At 42.4% G+C, this 26,226-nt stretch overlaps 1 protein-coding gene across 3 annotated transcripts in view; it reads right to left on the bottom strand.

Annotated features, from left to right (window-relative positions):
* Positions 1-227: 227 nt before the first annotated feature.
* FNDC1 (fibronectin type III domain containing 1) overlaps positions 228-26,226 on the bottom strand; it is a 43,860-nt gene continuing 17,861 nt past the window's right edge. For all 3 annotated transcript variants that reach the window (XM_086626680.1, XM_009991810.2, XM_086626686.1), the window contains 9 exons: positions 22,500-22,565; positions 20,402-20,569; positions 18,157-18,387; positions 16,901-17,009; positions 8,197-8,276; positions 5,434-5,463; positions 2,999-3,160; positions 1,810-1,932; positions 228-343 (listed from right to left, as the gene is read on the bottom strand). In XM_086626680.1, the coding sequence (XP_086482806.1) occupies positions 228-343; positions 1,810-1,932; positions 2,999-3,160; positions 5,434-5,463; positions 8,197-8,276; positions 16,901-17,009; positions 18,157-18,387; positions 20,402-20,569; positions 22,500-22,565 (1,085 nt within the window). The remainder of the gene's footprint in view (positions 344-1,809; positions 1,933-2,998; positions 3,161-5,433; positions 5,464-8,196; positions 8,277-16,900; positions 17,010-18,156; positions 18,388-20,401; positions 20,570-22,499; positions 22,566-26,226) is intronic.

The raw sequence follows: 26,226 nt of genomic DNA, 5'->3' as shown, positions 1-26,226 counted from the left end.
CCAAGCAGAAATCAAGCAGCACCACAGATTTAGGCTGGTAGAGTGGGGACCAGGTTTGGCTTCACGGGGGTTTCTTGAGCAGCTGGTCTTCACTGGTTTGCCTCATTTCTCTCTTTTTTTTTTTTTTTTTTTTTTTGGTGTGTTTTCTTTTCTGAATCAGTTGCTCAGAGTCCTCTGGTAGAAATCATTTGAAAAGCATGGTCCGCCTAAGACAGGAAAGCAGACTGCTACCATTTCCCTGGGATGGGCACGCCACACTCATACCAGCCCACATAGTAGTAGGGTGTTGTGTGTCCGATGCGTCCAAATGACACAGGCTCCTGGCGATATTGACGGTAATACCCTGTTGGAAGAAAAGCACTCATTTGCATTTCAGAACAAGACACAGTAATTTAACAAAAATAATGGTCATGGCGAGAGTCGATCCCACAGCCAAATGAAAACTTAGACACTGTCTGGTAAGGAGTTTTGTCAAAAGGGTATTTGCTAGCCTTGGCATTTGGCCTAGATCTTTCTTGAATGATTTAACTCTGGTCCTTTGTATTTCTTGTAGTTTTGATTGGGTTTACTGCTCAAAATCTCTTGAACTGTTGTGTAATGTTGTGGTCTGCCAAGGCACTTCTGCATTTCACTCCAAAAGGTGGCCATATTTCAGCTGTGTTTATGAAGTTTGCAAGTGAGTTTAAATATACGAAGGACTCCAGGGCAAAAAATACCATCAAATCGTATTATCTCATAGGGCTCAAGAGACTATCAAAAAACATCAGCTTTTCACAAAACAAAAAGGCATCATTTGGTGCAGTAAATACGGAGCTAAGCCCTTCCTCCTCCTTTTTCTTCATCTGCAGAAAGAATGTGACTGCTTAAAGCATTAGGAGAGGTGCAGCATTCTTCTCCGCATAGCTCGTGCACTGGAACATGTGAAACACTCATGTCTGTGCCAATAATATAATTTCTGTGCGCTCTTTCTCTCTCTGTCTCCTAGACCTAGTAATACGCATCTGGATTTATCATCCCTCTTTTGAACTGAGAATGCAGTACTTCCCAGTGACATATAAATATCAGCGACTATTTCAGTTTCTTCCTGGTAATGCCACCATGACAAGAATATCAACAAATAATTCAACATGGAAACCATTAAAGCCAACTGAATAATTTAGACCAATAGAGTTATTGAAAAGATTGGCTGACTTTCATGATTGAGTTCCTTTTGTGCAGCGAGCTGTCACCCTCTTGGCTATGTTAGCTAAGCAGTTTACTCAGAGGAACTCCTTCAAGGAGAGAATTTTCACTCGGAGGGAGATATCTACCAGGCCAGAATAAAAGTCCTGCAGTCCGACCTTAAGTCACTAGATATACTCCTATGTGTTTTGCACTGAATGAACTGGTAAGAAGCCAATTGCAAAAGCCATATTTGCAAAGATGTAGCTGGTCCTTTGTGGCACGTGGAAGAGTTTTCGCACCTCAACTCAATGCGTTAGGTCTTATAATTAGGAGAAAGGTTTCATAGACCTGTACAATTTTTTCCTTCTGTTTTTGCATTTTGTTGCTGTAAATTATTTGCATTACATGCCACTCTCTCTTTCTGTCTCTTTCTCTCAACATTCACATGTCCTTCTGAGACTTTCATAACCTTTTCAGCTAGGTAGGTACAAGATGACCTCATCGCCTACTGCATCGGCAGGACTCCTCAGAGAGCTGCCAGCAGCCGTGGACAAAGAGCCCCGCTCTGTGCCCTGCTCCCTCCCCTTAAACCTATGGATAGGATGACAGGCACCTGGCCAGCATCCCACTCCTCCATTGCCGTACCTCGGATGGTGGGCAGGGCTTCAACGTACGACTGAGGTCCTGTTCTTCCGTCCAGGTGTGAATCCACAAACTGGCAGTGGTCCTCACCCCTTCCCCAGCTGTCCCCAATGCTGTAGAAGGTGTCTGAAGGGTAATACAGACAGATTATTTGACCCAGCATCACTTCCGTTTGGTGTGCTCTTTACCACTAGGAAAACAGATGTGGGAGAAAGCAGAAGTACTACAGTGACAAGCACAGTATTACCAATGAATCTGGAAAGAGAGGCTGAACAGAGTGAGATCGCTACCATTGCATTATGGATGGAGAAATTATGGAAAAGAGAAATGGGTTACAGCTCCGTAAGGAATAACTCTGATTTTGCAAGTCCAAGGACACTGTACCACAGGTGACAGGTGGAGGGAATTTCAACCGGATCACTAATTTCAATATGTCATGAGAAACTAAAAAATGCTCTACGTGTCAATATCATCAGTTTGACTGCAGTCTCAAATGAAAGCTAAAACTGTGGAGCTCTCTCTCTAGCAGATGGGGTGGGTCCTGCCACCTTGATTGTTTCTTATTGGATATTCGAACACTGTCTTTAAACTGTACCAATGCATTGCAATAAAAATAACACATTAGCATAATCTGAAAAGCCATTGAGATAATCCCAGTATGCCAGATCAACAATATGGAAAGTTTCCTTCATTATCTCTCAGCAAATCCATCCGTGTAAGACCTACTGCTAACCCTTAGGAGTACTGCTCACCCAGTCATTGCAAAATCAGTCTTTCCTCTGACGTTCCCCACTTCCATCTGCCCTGGGGCTCTCTAGGGTGCATTGCTCTGTCTGGCTGCAGCTGGGGCTCACCCACTTGTAGACCAAGTGTGGGACTTCCCAGGGAGACGTGTGGGGGGCACAACTTTGTTCTCACGGTACAAAGCACATTGCTTTCTCAGGATGCAAACACACACAAGCTTTTCAAGGTAAACTTCCTCCTGTCCTCTATCTAAAGAGCTCCGCTTGAAAGCAGATGGCAGGGAGTAAGCATAAGGCAAAAGCAGGGCAGCTTGGCTATCACATTGGACCTTCTCCAGAGAAGGACTCCCAGACAGACGTCACACAATTCTTTCACAGACGAAGTGAAGAAAGCGAGAAGATGGAGATGACAAGTAATCATATATCAGGAAATTAATCTTGGTGCCCACCTTTCAGGTCATCGCTGAGATAAATCTTGTACCTTAAGGAGTTGCAAAGAACCACTCCTACAAACTTGCGGTACCAAGTTCGTTTCACGTACTGCTTGCCACTGCAGTCTGAATAGGTGGGGTCATATTTAAAAGTGAATGGGATCCAGATAGGCTCACCACCTTGGAGAAAAAAAAATTCAACATTAATGACAGAATTTAGCATTTCAGTCTGAGTTTTGCTGCAGTTAAGGCCTGATAATACGTTTTACAAGAGATGCTGTAATAGATTAATGCATGACTTCTATATCCAGAAATACTACTTCAAGAATGAATATCATATTAAAAGAATCAAAAAGCAAGGGATTTGATTAAATCTCTTCTAGGCAGTAGACAATAACAACTGTGAAAATGATTTTTAAAAATGATTTCATGTACTAAACCACAGTTTTAAGTAAACAAATAGTCTCACTGTTTTTAGTAAGACATCTTCTCTACCTAGTGATACTCAGTTTTTTTTTTCTAAACAGAGCCTGACCTTAGGTCAGACAGTGACACTGTCTAAACACAGTCACTTTCATTTTAACACTAAGTACAGAACTTAATCCTTTCGCTAAAAACAGATGTCAAAAATTCTGTGGAGAGTAAGAGCCTGTGATGTGAGTTAAAGTCTATTCTCACTATTTTGTTAAAAAGATCAAATCAGAAACATACTTTTCTTTTTTGTTTTCCCATATTATATCAAAACATATGAGGTTCCAGTAACAGACAAATGAGACCTTTCCTGGGGAACTCTGTCCAGAGCATTGCTGAAGAGGAGACTGCTTAACCGTATCACAAAAGCCTAAATATTCCTCCTGGCTTGCCCAATGTTTGCTTTACACTAACCAAGACAATATAATTTCTTTTGAAATAGCTGTTGTAGTAATGTATATATAATTACAAGAAAAGCTTCCAATGTGATAATTGGTATTTTTCTCTCTAGCTGCAGCACGAAGCTCTGTTTTTACTGTGCTATTTTGAGGTGGTTTACAAATGAGATTGAAAGTTTTTTCCATTAGTCATTCTTCCTCCCTTTCACTAGGCACAGGGATCAAATCTTGCAAACACTTGCATGTGAGAAGCAATCACTGATCAGCAATTCTCAAAACTCCACCGGTATGGACACAAACGTTAACTGGACTGACTTTATGCAATTAGTCACACAGCAAAAGGATTGCAGGATTTTGGCCACAGCTTTCTCTTTAGAATAAAGCAATAAACTATCTACTTCTTGAATGCAGTTTTCTTGCTGTGAATAGTCGGGTTTTGTCCATCACTTTTGCCCACCTCCAAAAATCCCAAAGGATAAATTTAGCATGTCCTGTAAGAGTTACGCTGGATGTTCAGAAGCTCTTCATTTCCACAGGTTCCCAAAGCTCTGCCACCTCTTTTTGGTCTATCTTATCTCTACCACTGCAGCTACACAAAAATATTTTCTCTTTGTTCAGTTGAAGCAGAAACTGCAAGTGCAAAAGTCATCACCTTCCAAAACCTCCTTTCCGTGAACAGACTCACAAAATAACTGATGGTTAAAAACCCGAAGGTGACGGGGGACACGGGAAGGCCACTGCTCTTAGAGGCCTCTCACAGTGACTGCCAGAGACATCGTGTGCTCTGCAATATCTGTGCATCATCAGACATCAGAGAGGACACGGAACAAACAGACTAACAAGCGTAATGAAACAAAGAATGGAGGGAGACACTGGACATTGTTTTCATGGACAATGCAGTCAAAAAGCCCCAGAACTAACCGTTTGAACTGCTTAGGAAAAATGACAGTGTAATAACCGTGAGGTCTTTTTTCTTGCCATCTCTTCTGAGATGCGCTGCCTAGAGTCACCCTACCCGTGTCCATGTTAGCAAGGTTGGTCCCAGCAGCAGGAAATCAGCCCTTCTGATTAGGGGCTGTATTGGCTGATTGCAAAGGCAGAAGGCTTGGAAATACAAATGATGCTCCACAGTTTTGCGGTGTATCCCTGTCATACAGGTCAGCCACAAATCCTTTAAATTTTCAATTATTTATAAGGGTGTGACAATTGGTACAGATGATCACAACAGCTAGAGACAGGAAAACCTGATCCCCTGTCCAAGCTATGCTCAGGCAACTAAGGGACACAGATACAGAAGCAATATAGTTCAGTGCTTATTATTAAGCAATTAAAGCTGTTGTACCAGGCAGAAGATGGGCCAAAATCAAGTGCTTATTCTAACATATCTTTATAAGAATTCTTTTCAAAGACCAAAATAAGGGGTCCTAAGAGAGAAAATGTTTTGTGAATTAGCATGGTTAATTACTACCTGTTCCTGCTTAAAACTGTAACTCAAACATGTTAATATGCTTCTGACACCTATATTGTAACTGTTTTGCACAGGTTTTATGCACTTCATGAAAAAAACAGCAGAATAGGACTTACCAGGTGGTCTGACAATGAGGAGGGGATTGTCTAGAAGAATGAAACAACAACAAAAAAAATTAGTATTTTGTTCCAAACCTTGTTTTAGAATATGAAACACAGAGTGTCCCTCAAGAGAATATCAGTTGCAGAGTAAGAGCCTTTAGCCACGTTATGAATGTGAGATTCAATGTCTCGTGTATTTGCAGAGCTAATGAGTGTTATTCCACTGTTTTTCTCACTTGATGAAACTTGCCACAGGATTGTGTATTTATTCTGATACTGTAAAAACTCTACTGAGATTAGTACCAAAGTTCAAAGCCAGCTTTGAAACAGATCTCCTCTTGTCAGAAGATCCTCAGAACAGGCGGGCAGTTTCACTGTAGGCTTCTGAATATATAGTGTAAGTTACACCTGCAGGCCTACCTTCCAAAGGGAAACAGAACCTACCTCTTGAAGGCAAATCTCAGTCCCAGACATCCATCATGTTTAGCACAGTTGTTTAGTGCTAGTCAAAAATATGTGAAAATTGTCATTTTAACTCTTTTTGTCATAGTGGCAGAATTTTTGCAGGAGCTCCCTGGGCAGTGGTCCCTGCACTGTCCACTACCTCAGGAGCTTCTGCTAACTTGAAATAGTCTCTTTCTAAATTCAAGAAGAATGGACTAGGTGTGGAGTAAGAATAACAAAACAACATGATCTAATGCATTAGCTTGTCTGTATTCATTACGTTGCAGTTTCTGTCATCTCTTAATTAGCCCTTACTATATACAAAATGCCTAAAGAAAAAGCACGGTGCTTGTCTACCGATGGGGAAGAAAAATTCCAGGTAGTTTTTACAGTTTGATGAAAGAGAACAACGATTTTCTGTTCTCTTCAGTGTGTTACCAGGGGTAAGATTGAACATTTACAATAAGCTGCTCGATACTATGATGGCGTTCTTTATTGAATATTAGCATCAGCTCAAACCTTTCAGTTGCACTAGAAGACCACTCTGAACTAGCAATTTCTATGTTTTCTGACCTATTCCTTCACTGTAACTATACCATCTGGCTTTAGATTTAGCAACTGCTTTTGTAATTGTGCCAGCTGGAAAGCCACCTTTGGCCACAGGACAAACAAAAGATCAGTGCTGCAAATAAAACTTTAAATTTGGTGGATTTAACCTGTTAAATAAAGCTCACAAGGTAGCTGATTTTGGCTGGGAAAACCAGGCATTCAGGCCCGTATACTGGCAGCCAGCTAATCAGCAAAACTCCCTGCAAGATACAGCATAGAACTGTAAAATCATAGAACTGTTCAGGTTAGAAAAGACCTTTAAGATCATCGAGTCCTACCATAAACCTAACACTGCCAAGTCCACCACTAAACCATGTCCCTAAGCACCACACCTACATGTCTTTTAAACACCTCCAGGGATGGTGACTCAACCACTCCCCTGGGCAGCCTGTTCCAATGCTTGACAACCCTTTTGGTGAAGAAATTCTTCCTAATATGCAATCTAAGCCTCCCCTGGTACAAATTAAGGCCATTTCCTTTTGTCCTATCTCTTGTTACTTGGGAGAAGAGACTGACACCCACCTTGCTACAACCTCCTTTCAGGCAGTGGTAGAGAGTGATAGGGTCTCTCCTGAGCCTTCTTGTCTCCAGGCTAAACAACCCCAGTTCCCTCAGCTGCTACTCATAAGACTTGTGCTCAAGACCCTTCACCAGCTCCATTGCCCTGCTTTGGACATGCTCCAGCACCTCAATGTCTTCCCTGTAGTGAAAACAGTATTTGAGGGGCGGCCTCACCAGTGCCAAGTACAGGGAGACGATCACTTGTCCTGCTGGCCACACCATTTCTGATACGAGCCAGGATGCTATTAGCCTTCTTGGCCAACTGGGCACACTGCCGCATTTGTCCAATGTTAAATATTATGCTTGGATTTATACTTGAGCTTCTTACTCCTTTAAAAAAAATCTGAATATTTTATGCAGGACCATTTAATTGTCTTGCATTTTTGTCTCCCTTCTGTGAAGACTTAGTTTCTTGGTTCTTAATGGAGCTTCTGAAGCAAGCACTACAGGGTGAAGTCAAATGAGCAAAGGCAGAGACTCTGTAAACCCCATGTCATCAAAAGGGCAACATTTGCAACAGACAACAGACCTTTCACTCAAGTAAAGACTGAAAAATTTGTTCTTTATTATTCAGTGGAGTCTTTAGCCTCTGGCTCAATGGAAGAAGAGGAGGACGAAGGAGGAGAAGGAGAAATCAGTTAAAATAGCTCATTTAACATACTATTTTTAGAAGAGAGTGCTCCTCTTTAATTCACTGCTAGCTCTGTGAAAGAGCAGCATGCCTTGTCAAAAAAAGAACGGAGAACTTTGCCTGTCAGATGGAACAATTGTTTCCTATATTTCTTCTAGAGACAGCTGCTTCCAACTGCTCAGCTGTTCACAATTAGGAAGCTAATTTACTAAATGTTTGGTCAATCTATCTAAGACATTAAACCTCCCACAGCTTCTGTATTGTTGAACATTAGTAGTCTTTTGTATTTTAAATTCAACTTCCTGTTCCCCTGAAGCTCCTTTTAATGTGACTTATATTTTCATAGTGGCATTAGAAGTGCATATTACTACCCTAGCTTTACTGAAAACTAATAATTAACCTAAAAAAAAAAAAGTCTCAAAGCAGCAAGCTCAGGATAATTACTATAATTACTGTACTGGTTTCAGTCACTGTCTTGCCACACTTGTTATAAGGAATTTAGTTTTGAGATGAAAATAAAAAGCAAAGCATACCAGATTCTGTGATAAATGAGACTGAAGAGCTAACAGGTCCATAACCAAACGGATTCTTTGCTTGGACTTTAAAATAATACCTGAAACAAAAAGAGAGGAAAAATAAGATTAAAATATTGATTCCATTGCAATGGCTAAATTATACATAATACTAAAACAGGGTGAGACTCAAAGTAGCAGAATTCCACTGAGATCAGGCATCTTTTGCATTAAATGGAGTTGGCTGCTCAGACAGGGTATGAGCTCGCTGTTACAGATAAATTTCTCCTTTTTGCAATTCCTCACACGCATACTTCTGGATCATTTATTTTTATAATCCTCCTTCCAAAAAACACAGACAACTACATCCCCTTTAAATGAAACAACCGATAGCAACAGACTAAAAGAAAAAGTTGCACAGAAGTAAATTCTGATCTCAAAAACAGTTTTAAACCACATCAACTCCTACAAAAGCAGTGACGTAAACTGCAAACTAAAACTGGATGAGATTTATATGGGATCAGAAGCTAAGCTTTTGACCTTTCTTTAAAAACTTTTGCAGCATTAAGAGCACAATATTTGAGTAATATGAGAAGGCTTCACATGTTGCCTTACTGATTCCCCAAAGTATTTAAATCATATGCTTAACTTGAAGCACGTAACTAGCCACTAGAACTCCATTCTTTGCTTGATAGAAGCAAAATTATTCTCACTCTTAGAGAATATGTGTAAGCACATTTTTATTTCACTTCCAAATACAATGATTTTCAGTTGATGTCTATCATGGCATTTTTTTCCCCAGATTAGTGTTTTCTTCTTTCCCTTTTTTCTTTGTATCCAGTTCAGCAGAAACCAATTTGAATGGATGAAGATAACTGTGAAAAGCTCCAGCACAGCATTTTTGAAGTGCCTGAGTTTAGGTTTTCTTTTCTTGCCTGCTTGCTCAATTTCATTCTTGTAAAGAAATTAATTAAAAAATGACCACGCCTCTGTAATATCCACATAGCGTTTGGAACTTGATGTAGCCTCTCATCCAAAAGCAGACATCTCTAAAAGCTCCATACATGACCCATACAACAGGACAAGTACTTCCTTGCAGGGATAGGTGCCACTGAGTGCTCGGTTATCTCCCATGGCAATGCCCCATCCGAGTGGCAAGCCTGATGCTCCTCAGCTGGTGAAAGTCAGCCTACCCCACGAAAAACATCGGGGTGCTCTTGGTGGCAAAGCTCTCCCCATCCTGTAGAGAAGTGCGGCTCCACTTGCATGGCCCACGCTGGTCTGAGGCAGGGGCTTCAGAGCAAAGGCGGTCTGATGGCCCTGGAACCTACTGCCACCTGGCACACTTTATACACCAAGTGTGGACGCCATCCACGCTAAAAAAGTCACTGCCTTTTCTTCCCTTCTGTCCACAAGAAATGACAGTAGCCCTTGCAAGGTAAGAGTGTAACATGGTTTAATGCCACAGAAGATGCTCACGCTTCACAGCCTACCAAGCAGCAGGTGAATTCAACTCGATCCTGATGCAGGAACTTTGCTATTTTCAGTCTCCCTCTCAATTTTTACAACGTGCACTTTCCTGTTCCATAAAGTATATGTGTTCCTCAAGGACTTCGCTGCAGAACATGGCCTGGAGGTCACGGAGCCCCTCTGACCTGAGCACTAGCAAACCACACAGGACACTACTCACAGTGGCAAATCAGACTGAACCCGGATGAACCAGCCCTTTGGCAAAGGTGAATCTCGTTTTTTACTAAAAGGAATGCCTTTTTTCATGCAAATTGAACTGCTTTGCCTCAAAATCAAACTGATCTCTGAGAAAGGGATAGGCAAATAACATCCACTTCTTCAGCAGTAGGGTGGCAATCCTGTGGATGTAGGGTTTTGCTGCAAAGCTGGTTATCTCTCGCTTTAAGAGAGATATTGAGCTCCTGGAGCGAGTCCAAAGAAGGGCGACTAAACTGGTCAAGGGGCTGGAAAATAAAACTTATGAGGAGCGGCTGAGGGAGTTGGGGCTGTTTAGCCTGGAGAAGAGGAGGCTGAGGGGAGACCTGATTACGGCCTATAAGTACTTGAGAAAAGATGGTGGGGAGTTAGGGGAAGGGCTCTTTACATTAGTGATGGGAGATAGAACAAGAGGAAATGGGCATAAGCTTAGTCAGGGGAGATTCAGGTTGGATGTTAGGAAGTATTTCTTCTCTGAAAGGGTTGTCAGCCACTGGAATAGGCTGCCCAGGGAAGTGGTTGAGTCCCCATCCCTGGATGTGTTTAAGAATAGGGTGGATGAGCTACTTGAGGATATGGTTTAATGGGGATTAGGGATGGTTGGACTCGATGATCTCTAAGGTCTTTTCCAACCTAGAAATCTATGAATCTCCAGGGTACATGACAGGTCATCTCCTTGTTCGCTCTGTAAAAACTACAGGTGAGTCTTCTAGGAAAGATCTATGTGGAAGTTACAGAAATTGAAAAATTCTGGGCTTCATCCTTGGCACGAGCTTTACCTCGTATCTGTGCCAGACCTGGAGAACATGCATGGTCAGATGCTCTGCAGGACATGTTCCCGCGCCTGCCCAGGGGACATGCCCTATCCCTGCTGCGTCCCACAGCTGATGACAGAAACCAGCTTTGCTTCTGCTTTCTGCAGCCGCTTCACCTGTAATTAATAACTATATGATGCTCACAAAGGACTTGCAGCTTTCTTTTGAAAGACACACATACTATGGCAAAGAGAAACCACGATAAGTAGTGAAATTTAGCAAGGCTATGGCTTTTGCTCATTTCTAGCACAATCCTTTTGCTGGCAGAAATATTTTCCAGTGGTTTTAACTACTGGCCTTGATTTCTTGACCGCAGCTTGTGAGTGTTTAGTATGGCTGGAGAAAGAGGACAGCAGACGCGAAAAGCCTCCCATAAACTCCTCTGCTTCTGGCCACCCAAGAAGAGCACGGCAGCCTGGGCACTGCTTTAATCACCTGAGTCGCCCATACTCCCATGGGACACTAGCATCCATCCACACCTCCTTCACCCACTTGCACTTTCTCCACCCAGATCAGGACAGGGGCCATTGGCACAAGGCTGACCACAGGGACGGGACACGGAGCAGCCATTCCTCACTCTGCCTCCCAAAACATGAGGACCACAACACCAAGGTGTACTGACTTAGCCCAGTGCTTAGCGTAACTAGTTCAGAAGAGCAGGAGAAAAAACATTTTCCAGTCCACATCTTTTCTGCAACACTTCAAAGCATAGTGAAAACGTCTGTACGGATGTCAGACTTCCCGCAGCTTCCAAAGAGGCAGATACCACCTTGGCAACACAGTGGAACCATCTAAGCAAAACTTTCAATGCACTTAATACGTGTGTATTAACGCTCGCTCCAAAACATTTCCATGAGACGCATAACTGCGGTGATCCACATCTGAAATAGCAGAGAGCAGCCCAAGGACCCTGCGCTCAAATGCATCTGTTTAAGTGGAGAATAACATGCAGTTCTGAATTTAGTGCGCAATGCAGGAACTGATTACCTACGCAATCAAGGCAACTGGGCATTCCAGTGTCCTGGTATGTACATAAAAGCTCATCTGGGACACATAATTTTCAAGTTGCCTGCCTGCCTGCCTGGAAAAAGCAGTGATGAAGTTATGAGTACATTTTTCTTCGCTAAATTGGAAAATTAGTTCCTAAGCCTTTATGTACACAAAAAGCCTCTAGTTGTGCCAGAAAGAGAGCCAGGTCTCATGACTTGCTGACCTGTGATTTAAACATAGACGATGCTATGATTGCTGTATTAAGAATGTCAATAAAATTATGCAGTCAGGATATATTTCTTTGTCAGACATGACAAATAAAAAACAAACTGCCAAAGCCTTCTTAGGTCCAGGCATCTGACATTTTCATTAGTCAGAATCCTTCAGCTGGTGAATTTGCCAGGAAATCTCAGATCAGTATAACTCAACTGTTCTTCATCACATAAATACATGAAGAAAATTTGTAACATGTAAGTTGTGCTTTCATTACACTTTGCTCGGGAAGAATTGCAATGAATTTTCACCAAGAGGCACAGAAATATCACAACTGCAACAGCTGCAATACTGTTTGTTGTTCATTTTCAATCCAGACAAGAAAAAAGCTTTTCCTCCTATAAATTTCTTTTGAGATTTTATATATCGCTTCTATTGATGTTTCACGAAAAGACATAGTAAACTGTAATGGCGAAACAAATATGCAATATTTTTATTCATTTAGACTATATGACTAATCATATCACCATACCTGTCACTTTGAGCAAAATTATTTTGTGACTTAATTCGGGGTGTCTCCCTTCTGTTGGAATTAAATCGCTGGCACTTGCAGCCACAGAGTGAGATAATCACTCAGCATGCTAATTAGGGAAGCAGCTGGTTTAAAAAAAAAAAAAAATAGCCGTAAAATCCTTTTTCCAGCCTCTCCAAAGGCACACCAGCATGCACCCCCAGCCCCGTGCCCCACCCAGTGGTAGGCTGAGATGGCAGGACACCAGCCAGCTGTGGGACGTGCGGCAGTGCCGGCGGCACCGTCCAAACGTGCTGCAGGTGGCGGGGCGGGAGCCCATCCCCATGACCGCAGGCCAGCCACAAGGACGGTGGGATGGCTGCTGCCGGATCTCCATCAGCGCTAGGTGGGTGCACAGACGGTAGGCGCAGGTGTCTGGGAGGGAACGAGCCGACGCCACGGCACCCTACAGATCTACTGCCCAGCAGGATCGGTGGATGCGGGGGAAAAGAGGCTGGAAGGGGACTGGGGACAACAGGCAGGAGTCCTTCCACGTGCACATGGAGAGGGCAGCAGGGGCTGAAACCCTCCTTCTGCAACTGCTCCATCCCTCCAGAAGAAAAACACATTAGTCAGCCACCTGCAGGTTCACAGGCTAGTGCAAAGTGCCTCCCTCCACCAAAAATGGCCCAGCACTACGCCCGTCCAGCTCTGTCAGGAGTCGCGAGCCCTGAGTAAATGTTTGAGAGCCTCCTGTGAAATGCTCTGTGCAGTAGTGGAGTTGGTAGCAGGCACTGTGGGATCAAAAGGTCCCTGGAGGGAACAAAAATCAAGTGGGCAGGGAAGAAGGTTTGATGAGACATGGAGATACAGTAGTAAAGGAGGGTGTTTTAAATCACAAGACTATCTAGCTGCTCCTATCAGGCATGGACACAGCTTTCCTGCAAAAAGGCAGGAAAAAGCCTAACCCTGCTCAAGAAGGAGATTGAAACGTTTATGATGAGGATTATAATGTTTGTGACTGCAGGAGACTGGATTTAGTGGTTGAGTGGATGCTGTCCAGCCCTTTCCATCAGTCTTCTGTGATGGCAGAGAATTAAGATTAGGGAAGGGACATTGTCATTGCTGGTTTTAAGATATAATAAGGTTTAAAGTAATTTTAGTGTTTACATTCACATGTCACAAGGCAGCAGCTCCTGTGCCCACTGAAGCTGACATGAGTTTTGCTAATGGAAAAACTTCCGCTTCTCAAACAGAGGTTAGACCAAGACTTGAAAGAAGACTTATGACACGGGTTAAACACAGGCTTCCGTTTTGTTTGTAATATCTAAACACCAGGCAGATGTTTTCCGGGATATGTTGACAGCTTCAAATCTACCCTGGGGTTGACTTCTGTCAAGATGCCAACCCGTTTCTGATATGCTGCGCACACCACGGGATTGCACCACCAACATACCCCCACGGAACATCCAGCAGTCAATGGCATCTGCATACAGTGAATGCCATCAGAGATTTCTCACAAAATGCACTAACAATGCAAACACAACATTTTTAGACTAACTTCAGATTTCATGCCATATTCTCTTAGTTACGCATGGGGTCTTTTCCCAGTGGTTGAAGAGTTAGTTATTTTAAAGACAACAAATATGCAATCAATTCAGTCTGTGGATTTGGAGAATGTAAATGAGATTGGCCAATACACACAATTTCCCTGTTGTAAAGAGCCCTCCTTCTCCACCACAGACCCCACATGAAGCTTTTATTGCCTCCACAGAGCATACAACAGAGGGCAATGGATTATAGAATTCTTCAGTAAGATGCTGGGGAAATAATATGCTTAAAACAAACAGTACTCACTTGAACTTTCCTACTTTTAAACAGAACTTCAATATTCAACAGGAGAGTTATTAAGTTCGTGAAGATGCATAACCTTATTGTTGCTATAAAACTCTGTTCGAATACAGCCAAATGGTGACCTTCTGAAGTCTGGAGTTAATGTACATCTCGGCAGATGTATCACAGTTTGGCAGCTCTGTTCCCATCAATTCCCCTGCACCAAACACAGCCAGGACAGTGGCTGCAGGTCTCCTGGGGGCTTTCACCGCAACCACTCTTTCTGGTGAACTGGAGCTCTTGGGATGTTGGGCATGAGAAGCAAAGAGCTATTGCTGGCCTTCAACACTGCCCTTGGGGCAGCAGAAGAGGGAGACTTGACTGAAAGACAGTGAAGAGGTGAGGAGCTGGGGCTGGAAGTTAGAAACAGCAGAGAAGCAAGAGATGGAGCAGCCCAGCCAGGGGAAGCTGGGGCATACAGGCAATGCCTCCCCCGTCTGCGTGGGGGACAGGGTGTGAGTGGGGGAGCAGAGGAGAGGCTACAGAAAACTGGTGAAGGGGAAAAGGGCTGGGGATGTATCGGAGTCTGGGATGTGGAGGCAGGAACTGGGACTAGTGGCAGGAGGAAGAGGTTTAGGCAAAGGATGTCCTCAAGGCACAAGGATGTGGATGTACAAAGGCAGGAGGGTCTGCATCCACTCCTCTCGCTATGTAGGAAAAGAGTTTAGGAGATCTCAGATCTCTTCCATGTTGTTGTAACAGGTGACACCATACAGGTGAAAACAAACCAACTGTGCCCCACACCTCCCTCCATACTTTTGTAACACTGATGTTTTATAACAAAGGCACTAGCAGCTACAGAGCATACAACTGCAGCTCTCTGCCATGCAAGTAATATTGCTTTAACGCACCATCCACCATTTGCAAGGACTTGCACTGAGATCTAGATTATTAATCTTCAGAATAGGATACCTTCTTTTATTTCTTGAACATGTGAGAAAAGCCTCATGAAGTGTATGACTGACAGCACTGTAGACAGAAAAGGAGAGGACTAGATGGAACAAAGTTTTTCCTGTAACATCTTATTTTTGTTTGTTTGTTTGTTTGTTTTTTTAACTTTTTAGGTGTCCTGTGCGTGCTTATCCTGCCTCTCCATACACCTTTTGCTTGCTAATTTCCCAGGTCTTTGACGCTGCAGACATCCTCTGGTTTATGTGTCCCTGGTGCACCTGCCTAAGGAGCTGCTGCTGAAGTCACTTCGGTGCTGGTTCTCCCAAAGAGATGTCATGTCCCCAGAACTCTTTGGTTGGAGGGAAATGTCCAGGGAGGAGATAGGGAAGCAGCATCCCCTTCTTAACACAGACTGATTTCTTGGTACTTGGATGTTTCAGGGCCAGCAAAAGTAGCTGCCGGCGCAAGGTGTGTGTGAATCTATACTAAAGTCAGGGCTGTGCAGAGAAGCATTGTAAAGTGGTCAGAAAAAAATATGCCTGGTCATATTTGAGACCCGAATGCTACACTGCACTGACTTTTAATAACTTATTTATTTTATCTTATTTTATTATTTAATCTATTGTGATTTTAGATTAAGGCCATGCTCAAATAATTATCTGTTTACTAGGTTGAGGTTCTCAATTCACTGCTTTTAACCAGCAGAACCTTCCTTTCATCTATAAATCATTTTGGAAAGAAAAGATACTTCAGGTGACACCGTTTCTCTCTTCTGCGTTGCCCTGGCACAAACCCTATGTGCCTGTCCTAAGAGTGGATGCTCTGATCTGTAGCTGGCCATGAAGTGAGGCATGCTAGTCCCATCCCACATTACCAAACACAGCAGCAACACTTGCCACCAGTGTCTAAGAGACTGTAGTCATCAGCACGTGAAAAACAACCACCTAGCCCAAGACAGCACCAAAAGTATTTCAGACTCAGAATTTGAGAGAAAAGTATGAGAGCCACTGAACATCTGTCAGAAGAAGTCATTTTAATGTAGTCTCTTTGTGGCCATTTACTTACCACCCAATTGCCATGAATTATTCCAATGCCACGCAAAGTATGCATTCTTTTTCTGCCATTTCAGTGAGATTTTTTGCAAGATAAAGACCTAAAGCTCCTGCCAAACTGACTTCTGAGCAACTGCCATAGCCTTATTATATACCACCAAACCTTCTGTTCCAGCGCAACTCATGCGAACAGAACGTGAAAACAGATCACAGAGCGACACCTCTCCTCATCAGCTCTTAGGTATCAAATCTTGGCCACACCAGGATGTGGGAACAGCCACATGACATCACGCCAAGGGTACACTTTAGTATACTCTTCCCCCTAAAATTTGATTCAGTTATGCATAAGACTAGAAAAAAAATTTTTAAAATAACATTTTCTCTGTTACTGATATGTGTTTTTATATACACAAACATATATGCATGTACACACAGTCATCTGCCCCAGGGTTAATATGGTAAAAATATCATGTAAGTAACTGTGCAGTTTATGAAACAATTTGCTATCAAACAGAATGAGTAAAATCCAGATCAGACTTAAACATTTATACTAAGGTCAAGAAAAACAACAAACAATTCTCAAAATTTGTTTTACTTCCCTAATAGAGCTGAAAAAGAGTGGATCAAATCCTTACCGTGTGTTGGGCTTCAAGTTCTCAATTGGCAAATGAGTAGTCCCTGCAGTCCTTGTTGACCACTTATTCTTTAAAAAGTCGTCATAGGATGCACTATAAACCAGATAGCCTGTAAATGGGAAAGACAAATAGTTGTGCGGATTCTAAGTAAATTTTAAATAAATAATATCCCTAGGCGTCGTGGTAGATTTTATGGGTTAAAAGGAGTGGAAGCATCTTTGAATATGAAAGTGATTAGATGCCTAACTGTCCTGGAAAATCCCAGGCTTCAAGAATTTCCAGTCTTTAGTTAATAACGATGGAGCATTAACATCAGAGGATGGTACCCAGGTGCAAATACTGATTTAAAACAGTGAAAGTGAAAAGATGACAGAGGCAACCCATTCACTGTGATACACAAGTGATACACTGACTGTGCAGAAACTAATATAGCTAGAAATACTGCGGTTTTTTTTTTAAAAAATGTTATGCAAACTGTGCTCGGTACGGTACTGGATAGACAGCCTTGAATGAAATGCTGTGGGACAGACACCACAGAGCCTGTTCGAGTGCCACCTTCTCCCTTCCCAACCATTATCGCTGCTATCCCCCTCCTCTGTCATCGCTGTCAGCCGCAGAGCTGGGCGAGACTCCTCAAAAACTGGACGTTAGCACCAAAGCAGTGGTCTTTTCCAACGCTTACTTCAGATCTTTTGAGTCCACTGACAAACAGGAGTTGATTAATTTCTAAAATATTGTGGTTATTTATTTACTCTAGTGTCTATCCAGCAACTTTTGAGATTCATTCTTGAAATCAGTTGCACGCTCACAGCCGGGCAGGACTCACACTGGCTCCAGTCACACAGTCACCTTAGCTTGGAGTGGTCTAAAGCCAAGTGTGAAAGATGCTCCAAAGGCAGGTTTGGGAGGTGCCTGCAGTGGTGCTGAGGGCACTACCTGGGGGCAGAAGTGCTCAGTCAAGCAAAGTGCTATCACAGCTACCATTCAGGCAAGAAGCGGTGCCTTCAGAACCGCTGGCACAAAAGCAGTGTCAAAATCTCTGAAATATCTGGACCAGCATGACCTGGTTGCCCTGGCACTGAGGGACAACAGAAAGACCTTTCTCGTTCCTCAGAAAGTAGCTCACTTCTCTCAGAAAATTGCAGGGGAATGAGAACTTCATGAGCCATTGGCTCAGTTTAAGGTAAAAATGGTCATTAAAGAAAATCTTCCCTTTCCCCATTACTCCATCAGGAGAGAAACCCTCAGGAGAGTACCTGTTACCATGTCTCCTTGAGCAGGCTTGGCCCAGTCCACGATGACAAAGGAGTGACAACCTTCAACTGCCACGACAGTGATGTTGTGAGGGGCTTTCAGGGGACGCAGATCTTTCTCTCTGAGGTCATTAGGGATGATTTCATCGAGGCTCTCCACTTGGAAGTGCTCCAGGGCCTCTGTCAAGGAGCAGGGGGCTGCTGGGTCTTTATTGAGATAGGTCACATAAGGAGCTGTAAGAGACAGAGAAGTGTGATGTTTAGCTGGCAGTTTGTAGGTACCACAGAACAGTACATAGGCTGGCAATTTCCTGAAAAGAAGAGAGTCAAGTTTTGTGATGCATTTTAAAATTCCTCCCCTTCCAGCCCAGAGATGGTTCACTGCTGCCAACAAAGCGTGGCTCGCACTCAATTTGGTTGAAGATCAGGGGCAATGGGATGCCAGTATTCAGGTTTACCCCACACTCACGACTGTGCCCAATTATACAAAGACAGAAGGATCATCCTTGCTATGAGAGGCAGAAGAGAGCAGTCTGACTGCCGGACCCTCCGCACACTACCTCCAGCCGCTCTGGAAGATGGGGTGAAAATGTCACCCAAACGCTCTGCCTTTCCACACATGGAAACAGATCCCTGCCAGGGCCTTAGATCGTCTAAGACTTTACAGGTCTAAATGGTTTGTTCTTATACAAATATCCTGAAGCTTGAGTGAAAAAACAGAGGGAACAAGAAGAGTAATTCCAAGGTGAAGTCTAACCAGGTTAAACAGAGGAATTATTGCTGTGGTCCCCTGGGTACTAAGAGACCAGGAGTCACGAGTTCCCACCTTCCAGGCATGTGCTCCCAACCTGTAACTTCTATTTTAAAAAGCTTTATACTGACTGGAATTGTACTTCATCTCAGGAAAAGATTAAACTATCTTTTTATTGCCTTAAAAGTCACCGTAACATTCGAAGTAAGGACTGTAAAACTTGCTTTGGAAATGTTTATTCAGTTGCAATAATACAATTCATTGAAATGGTAATATTATTTCCCTAGTGCCTTGAAATGTTCATAAACCAACATTTCTTGGTTTATCTTATTGGATTTCATGCCCTAAAGGGATTTTTTCCAGATCTTGCAATGAAGTTAATTTTAGCCTCTCCAGCTAAATGAATCAAGAAGCACTGTCAGTGAGACGGCCGAATAGAAACATCATGAAATTGTTTGGACAGGGAAACTGAAGATGCACTGGAAAAAGTCTTGGCATACATACAAACAAATCTTTTACTGCAGCAGTAGAGCTCCACTCTAAGCCACGTGAAGCTTGTGGATATTGGAAGGGAAGGCAGGACATGAGTCAAAGCTGACCGTCAATCCCCTGAACTCCCATCTGAAATGCCAGGTGGGCCAGCAACTGACCTGACCTCAATTCAAATGCCAGAGGTTTGTAAAGGGCAGCAGGGAGGTCATTGGTCTGGGGTGGAGGCTGGAATACAGTGCCCTACCACCTCCAAATCCCTCTAGCCAGGCCCCCATCTGCTTCTCTGACAAAGCAGCAGAGCAGCTCTGAAGTCAAGAGCTACAACACCCACCTACACACTTGAATGGCTCACGTACCCAGGAGCCAGCCTCACGGCTCATGTCAATGTATTGGGGTTCCTTCATCGAGTTCCTTACACAGAGCCAAGATACAAACAGCAAAGTCAAATTTCTCTCTACTGGTTTTATTTTTTCAAAAGTTCATATCCAAAATACCATTCATTCCTTTACTTTGAAGCACACCTTTGACATATATGCTTGTGCAAGGTGGGGGAAATCACTGGGGGTTGCATGGGTCAGTGGAAAAGAATTCAGTTCCCCAGAGGAAGACACGCCTACATGCAGACTTGCACTGATTGAACTACTGGTGTGAACTTAAAATGATGCAGTTGAGCTGAACAGAGTAGACACTCTTGCTTTTTTACTGACTTCAGCTAAACTGAACACAACGCAGAATACAAAGTCGAGCACTTTTACACTGAAAGAGTACAAAGAGGTTTGCACTGCTTCAACAAAATTGGTGTAGGTCCACACGCAGACATGCAAGCATCAAAGCTATGAACAAAGTACTGCTGTTTGGGTTTCCCAGGTGGCAGTCCTTACAGGGACCACACACCAGTCTGTTGGACATAGCTGCACAATGGTCTCAGCTGAAGGGCTGACCTTACTAGAACAAGAATTCTTTGCAGCACAAGCAGTAAGCTACATAATCAAAGAACAACCTTACCAGTGAACCGTTTCTTCCCAGCAATATCATATTCTGACATAGGGCCGGTGCCAACAACACTAGTCTCTGGATAGACAACTTCCGATTCTGTTGTCGTAGAAGCAGTAGTGGTGGTGACAGTGGTGGTGGTGGTGGTTGGTGGCAAAGTGCTCTCAAAAAACTCGTAGTCTTCAGAGGAAACATAAGATGAAAATGTTAACTTACTTCATGTTATTTTGGCTTAACTATGAGAAGGGAAACATTTCTGTCATCAGCCACAGCCTCAAAGGAGTGCCACGCACCCTGCCCTAGCTGCCATACACTCCTTACGGGCCTTTAAGTCAGGGTTGGTAACATCTCAGCCTTGCAAGGGTTTCTACCAAACCGATGGACAGTGAGTGCAAAGTTTTTGCCTTAGAATACTAGTGTCATTGCTGATTTAGACCTTGCTCACATAGGTAAAACGTATGACAATAAACAAATGTATTTATACAGCAATATCCTGAACGTGCGCTGTCTGCCACCTCCCCTCACAACCCCCAAGAGAAGACGGCACTGTAATTGAATCCCTGGCTGCAGCCCTCAGATGCCAAAGGAAGGAGATAAGGAAGCGAAAAAATGGCTTTTTAAGAAAACTGTGTTATTATTCTAAAACACTAGAGCTGGTTCATGCTGCTCTTAAACTTTCCTGCAACTTAAGAGGCATGAAGCCTTGTACTTGCCATTCGTGGTCCTATTAGGGCCATGAGGGAAGGCAAACTGTTATCTCCTGATTTTCAGTCCTCCATGTCAGTCCTATTAAATCTAGTGCTCTTTGAAAAGCTTGACACACAAAACGAAGGGAAAGAAGCACTTGGCATCCTTGCCATGTCCTCATACAGGCTGTGAGACTCAGCTCACAGCTTTTGAGTGTTTTCTGCTTAAATTGCTAAAGCGTTTGTTTTCTGCAGGTGACCTGCCCCTAAGGGGAGGCCTGGCAAAAGACCTGTGCACCGAGGATATTCTGCTTTCATTGGGATGTAAGGAACATGAGATGTAGGACTTCTGCAGTTTTTAGTTCATCCTCTCCTCCCCACATTCTAAATGTTGGCCTCAGTATGAAGTGATCAGAATAAAAAGCACAAAAGTCTATGATATCTTCCTCTCAGCTGCCGTACTCTCTCTTTAAATGCTCTTCTTGTGGTAGTGGTGGTTTGACTTAAGATCCCAGCACTGCATCCACAAAGAACAAAACTTCCATTATTCTAGAGCCATAAATTCTACTAAAAAGCTTTGAGTTTAACAGAGGTCTGTACTTATCCGCTTTCATATGCGGGGGTAGAAGCAGGAATTTGAGGATTAAAAGCAGCAGAACATCAGAAGTCACCGATGGCAGAAAGTGAATGCTAGTTCCAGTAATCAAGAATTTGCATTCCCTACACAAACTTATAATTAAATGCTGGGACTTGAGGCTTCCTCTTCATCTAAGTTTTGTGTGTCCTGGATTACAGTATCAATATGGCACGAATATGTGTCTGAAAAAAAATCTTTCTCTCTTCTCCTTTTATCTGATTTCAAATCTCTTTGATTTAAATTCCACACAAATTCAGCAGACTAGTTATTTTATGTGTAGGTGATCTCATTCAGTATGAGCATGTTTTATAGTCTAAATGCAGATTACATATAAAAAAATATATATATTCACAGTGCTGTAGAGTGTCAAAAACTCACTAAGGTATTTCAAGTTTCCAGGGCTCAGATGTTATTTGGATTTTCTATTTAGATTTCCTATTTTAGAAGAGTTCATTGGCTTTGACTGGGCTGGAGTTAGAAGTTGTATAGAAGAAAGTAAATATAGGATTGAAGCAGTGACTGTACGACTCAGCTCTGAACGTAACTTATTTCCACAACAGGTTCCTCTTAGAATGCAGGACCAGTGGAAACGTCCAGAAATGGTTGCCTTTGCACCCTTGCTCTTCACATGTATGCAGGACTCTGGAAAGCTTTTCCAGCTTACCACTGCCTGCTTAAGGACCCATTCACCAACCCGCCCCCTCAAACCCAACTCCAAAGAAAGAAGAAAGGGAAAAAACAACCCCAAACACACCACTTGCAATAGACTTTTACAGTTAAACAGTACCATCATCATATATCACATATGCTTCTGGAGTTGCTGTCACATCTGAATCCAGTCCTGAGAACGTATCTATTGAAGGAGAAAGAAAAAATGCTATAAGAATTCAATAGTCTCATCCCTACCCTCCTAGTAAAATACTTCTGGAATAAAGTTTAAAATAAAAATCTTTAGTCAGTTGATTTGTAAAGAAATAAGATAACTGTCTAGCTTCCAGATAACACAGGGACAGTCCACTCTGCATATTCAGAATAACAGATGAGTAGCTAACTGTAGTAACCAGGAGTTTTGCAGGGGGAAAATGGGTTCAGGCCTGCTACTCAAAAAATCAAGAGTTAACACACCTTCCAGGAGCTCTGCTCCGGCCCTGGGAGCTCCGGAGCAAAGGCAGGCTGCCAGCAACCATCTATAGTCTGAGGAGCAGCAAATGTGAGAAATGTATATGAAAAAAAAACAACTAAGGAATTCAAATTAACTGAAAACTTCTATTTAAATATTTTTGTGGGAGAATAAAAATCAAACAACCCAGATAGCCATGACATTTACAGACTGTGTCTATGCTAGCAAGTAATGCAGCCCAAAAGGAATGGATTTGCAGAACAAAGTAATTAGTTCTGTATTTCCCAGTGGTTTACTTTGCACTACCTCTAGTCTGATCCTGCGGACTGAACGCCCGTTACAGGTTGAAGGACACACGTGTCATCCTGAAACACTGCTTCTGCTTTAGTTTCAGCCAACAGGAACTCAGTTTGTGCACACTGAGATTGCTTCATGATGCAAACAAAAGCATAGCAAGAAGAGATGATTGTGAGGTGCACATCAAAGACGCTATCCCGATCCACCCAAAAAAACAGTGCCAATGCACCCACGGCCTTCCCAGATGCCTGTCCCTACATATTATCTCAATATCTCTGCAGGCCATTTATCCAGCACAAGATACATCAACCATCAAGCACCTCATCTTGTGAACCCTCGAGGCTTCCCTGCACACTCAGAAATGCATTACTCCAAATGTTATTCAGGGAAGTCAAAGAATACACAAAGTTCAGATTAGCCATGAAAAGCAATGCAAACAAAGCAAAAGCATTGTGCTGGGACCCACTGCAGGTACAATCAGAAGTCTTCACTGAAGTGCTGGGGCTGGGAAGAGGCCAGTGTGTGAACAAAAACAAGAGAAAGACAGCTTTGACCTCAGGATACTACACAGAAACTGGTAATATTCCTGTAAACACTTGATATGAAAGCAATAATGTTATTTTCACTGAGCTAGTAATACAAACAATGTAAAATTTCAACTGTCAATGTCAAATAGTTCACAAATACTATCTGAATGATACATTTTCATTTTGCAGGGTTTTTTTTATTTAGAATGAACAATTATTGTACAAGACTGATTTTTTTTTCTACTACAATAAGTTTCTTTTAAATATACAGCAGTGATTTTAATGCCAAAATAAGCTTTGAAAACACAGGAAATGGGTTAATTCTTGTCAGACTTTCATATAGAAAAATCTGACGTTTTCTCACGGTAGACTTTCATCGTCATTCTTCAGATCATCCTGGAATGTCACCTGACTCCTGTGAGGGTAGTCAGTGACAAAGTAGTGACAATGTAGGTCCTTTGCTGAATTCTGCAGGTCTTCTCACCACAGTTGGCCAGCATCAACCAACGTCTACAATGTAGGCACTTACCTTTGACTACATCCAAGTAAACAAGAGGCTCAGATATGCAGAAATTTGAAGTCCTTCATGGGCAGATTTCAATTCTTTCACACCTACTAGCTAGTCAGCCTTTGGCCTACGTACAATCCAGCAAAAATAAATTTTATTTTCCATTTTTGTACTTATTCAGTCTCTTCTACTTCACTGTTGGTGCTTCTTTAGCATTAACTGTGGCATGGTGACAATAGGGGTACTTCCCAAAAGATCTCTCACTCCATAATTCTCTGTACGTACACCAGCTGCAGTTCTCCAGCTTGCTCCGTCGCTCCTTGCTGCAGCTCTTCAGTGAGCCCTGCCTGTACCAAATGAGGTTAAGTCTTGCTACAACATCTTGCCATGGTCTTTTGGCATTTGTAATTACAGCAGAGAGCACAACCATCACTTGATTTTATCGCATGTAACACGTAGCTAAGACTCCACCTTTTTTTCTTTGTGAGTTCATGACAAAATTTTAGCTGATTTCACTGACAAATCACGCCTGTGTGGCCAAACTCCTTCTTGAAAGTTAAAGACTGCTGAATCCAGTGAAGTGTTGACAATAAATTCTGCTGGGTTGAGCAAAAATCCTGCCAGAGAGTAAGTGAATCTGCCAAAGCTTAAGTAGAACATTTGGCAGTGGGTTTTGGCACTTACAGACCCAGGCTGTTTGTGAGTAAAGCACCTAGCAACAAATATCAAGCTTTGGCAGAAAAAGTATTTCATTAAATGATCTGGAGGATTTTCCAGACTAGGATTAAAGGGAAAGACAGCACAAAAATATGATTTGGAAATAGTCAAGGGAAAACAGCATTCAGCATTTTGATAGTTCAAGCAGTAGTTGTTTATCCTTCTTGTAATAGACACTGCACTTGTTAAACAAAAACAGCCATCATTAAATAAATATTGAATAAATATTAAATAAATATCACAAAGATGCTTTCTTTTCAAGCAAGTTCCTCTGTGGAACAGGCAGGTTGATTTGTAGTGTTTGTCAAATGCTGAGGTAGGTCACCAGGATGTGGGGCAGGGGGAGGAAAGGAAGGTCAAGAAAATCCTAATAATTACTCTTCAGAGTAACTTGCATAATTGCCAGGTAAAGATTAACATCACTCAAGCTATATAGCAGGTAAAAAGTGGAAATCCAGCACCATCTTGTCCTCTCTGTCTTCCACTTTGATGTGTTTGCAGACATACTGTTGAAATGTCAGGCAGTTTAGGAGTGACTTAAGAGCCATTCTCATTGAACATGCAGCTCGAACAAAAAAACTAGTTTTCATAGAAAGCTCAAGGATCCAGCAACCCATCTGGTAGAAGGCAAAAAAAAACAAGCAGAATGTTTTTAAATGTTCATAAAATCACATGAAAATTCCCCAGCCCGCAACTCTGCTAAAAATAATACTGCAAAGCTTTTTGTTGTTCAGCTTCCGGACCCTATGCTCAGATTAGGCCCAGTCATATTTCATAAACCCTTATTGTTCTTATAATATGTATTCTCAGAAGATGTCCTTCAGGTATGAAATAGCCTAGGCCAAAGGGTGGAAACATCACAGGACATAAGCAACATCTAAGGTAAGCAAAAGCAGACAGTGGCAGCAGGAGGGACTCTAACCCTACCAAAAATCATGGTCTCCTTTAGGCAACTTGGAAAATACCAGGCTGATCATATAAAGCAATATTTGTAACATTTTTGTAAATACAATTCAGAACAATGAAAGCACCAAAGGGAAAATGAAAAATCTTCACAGCAATGTTTAACGATGATTGTTATTCATACATAGATACATTTGTGCGTGTGTGTATATATGCACACATCTATGCATATGTATGTATGCATGCACACTTCTATAAACATACTCGAACAGGGGGCTAATGGCTAGATAAATATTAATACTATAAATCATTGTAATTCCATCTGTACAAGGCAATGACATCTGTGACTTATTACTTACCCAGGGTAGCTGGTAAGGAATTTTCAGTCTTTTGCTTCTGAGATCCTTTTCAAAGATGCCATCCTTAGATTCAGTGTGAGTTA

Source organism: Tauraco erythrolophus, chromosome 2 (genome assembly GCF_009769465.1).
Source record: "Tauraco erythrolophus isolate bTauEry1 chromosome 2, bTauEry1.pri, whole genome shotgun sequence".
Lineage (NCBI taxonomy): Eukaryota > Metazoa > Chordata > Aves > Musophagiformes > Musophagidae > Tauraco > Tauraco erythrolophus.
The sequence above is the reverse complement of the archived record's forward strand: the minus strand, read 5'-3'. Positions and strand labels throughout refer to the sequence as shown.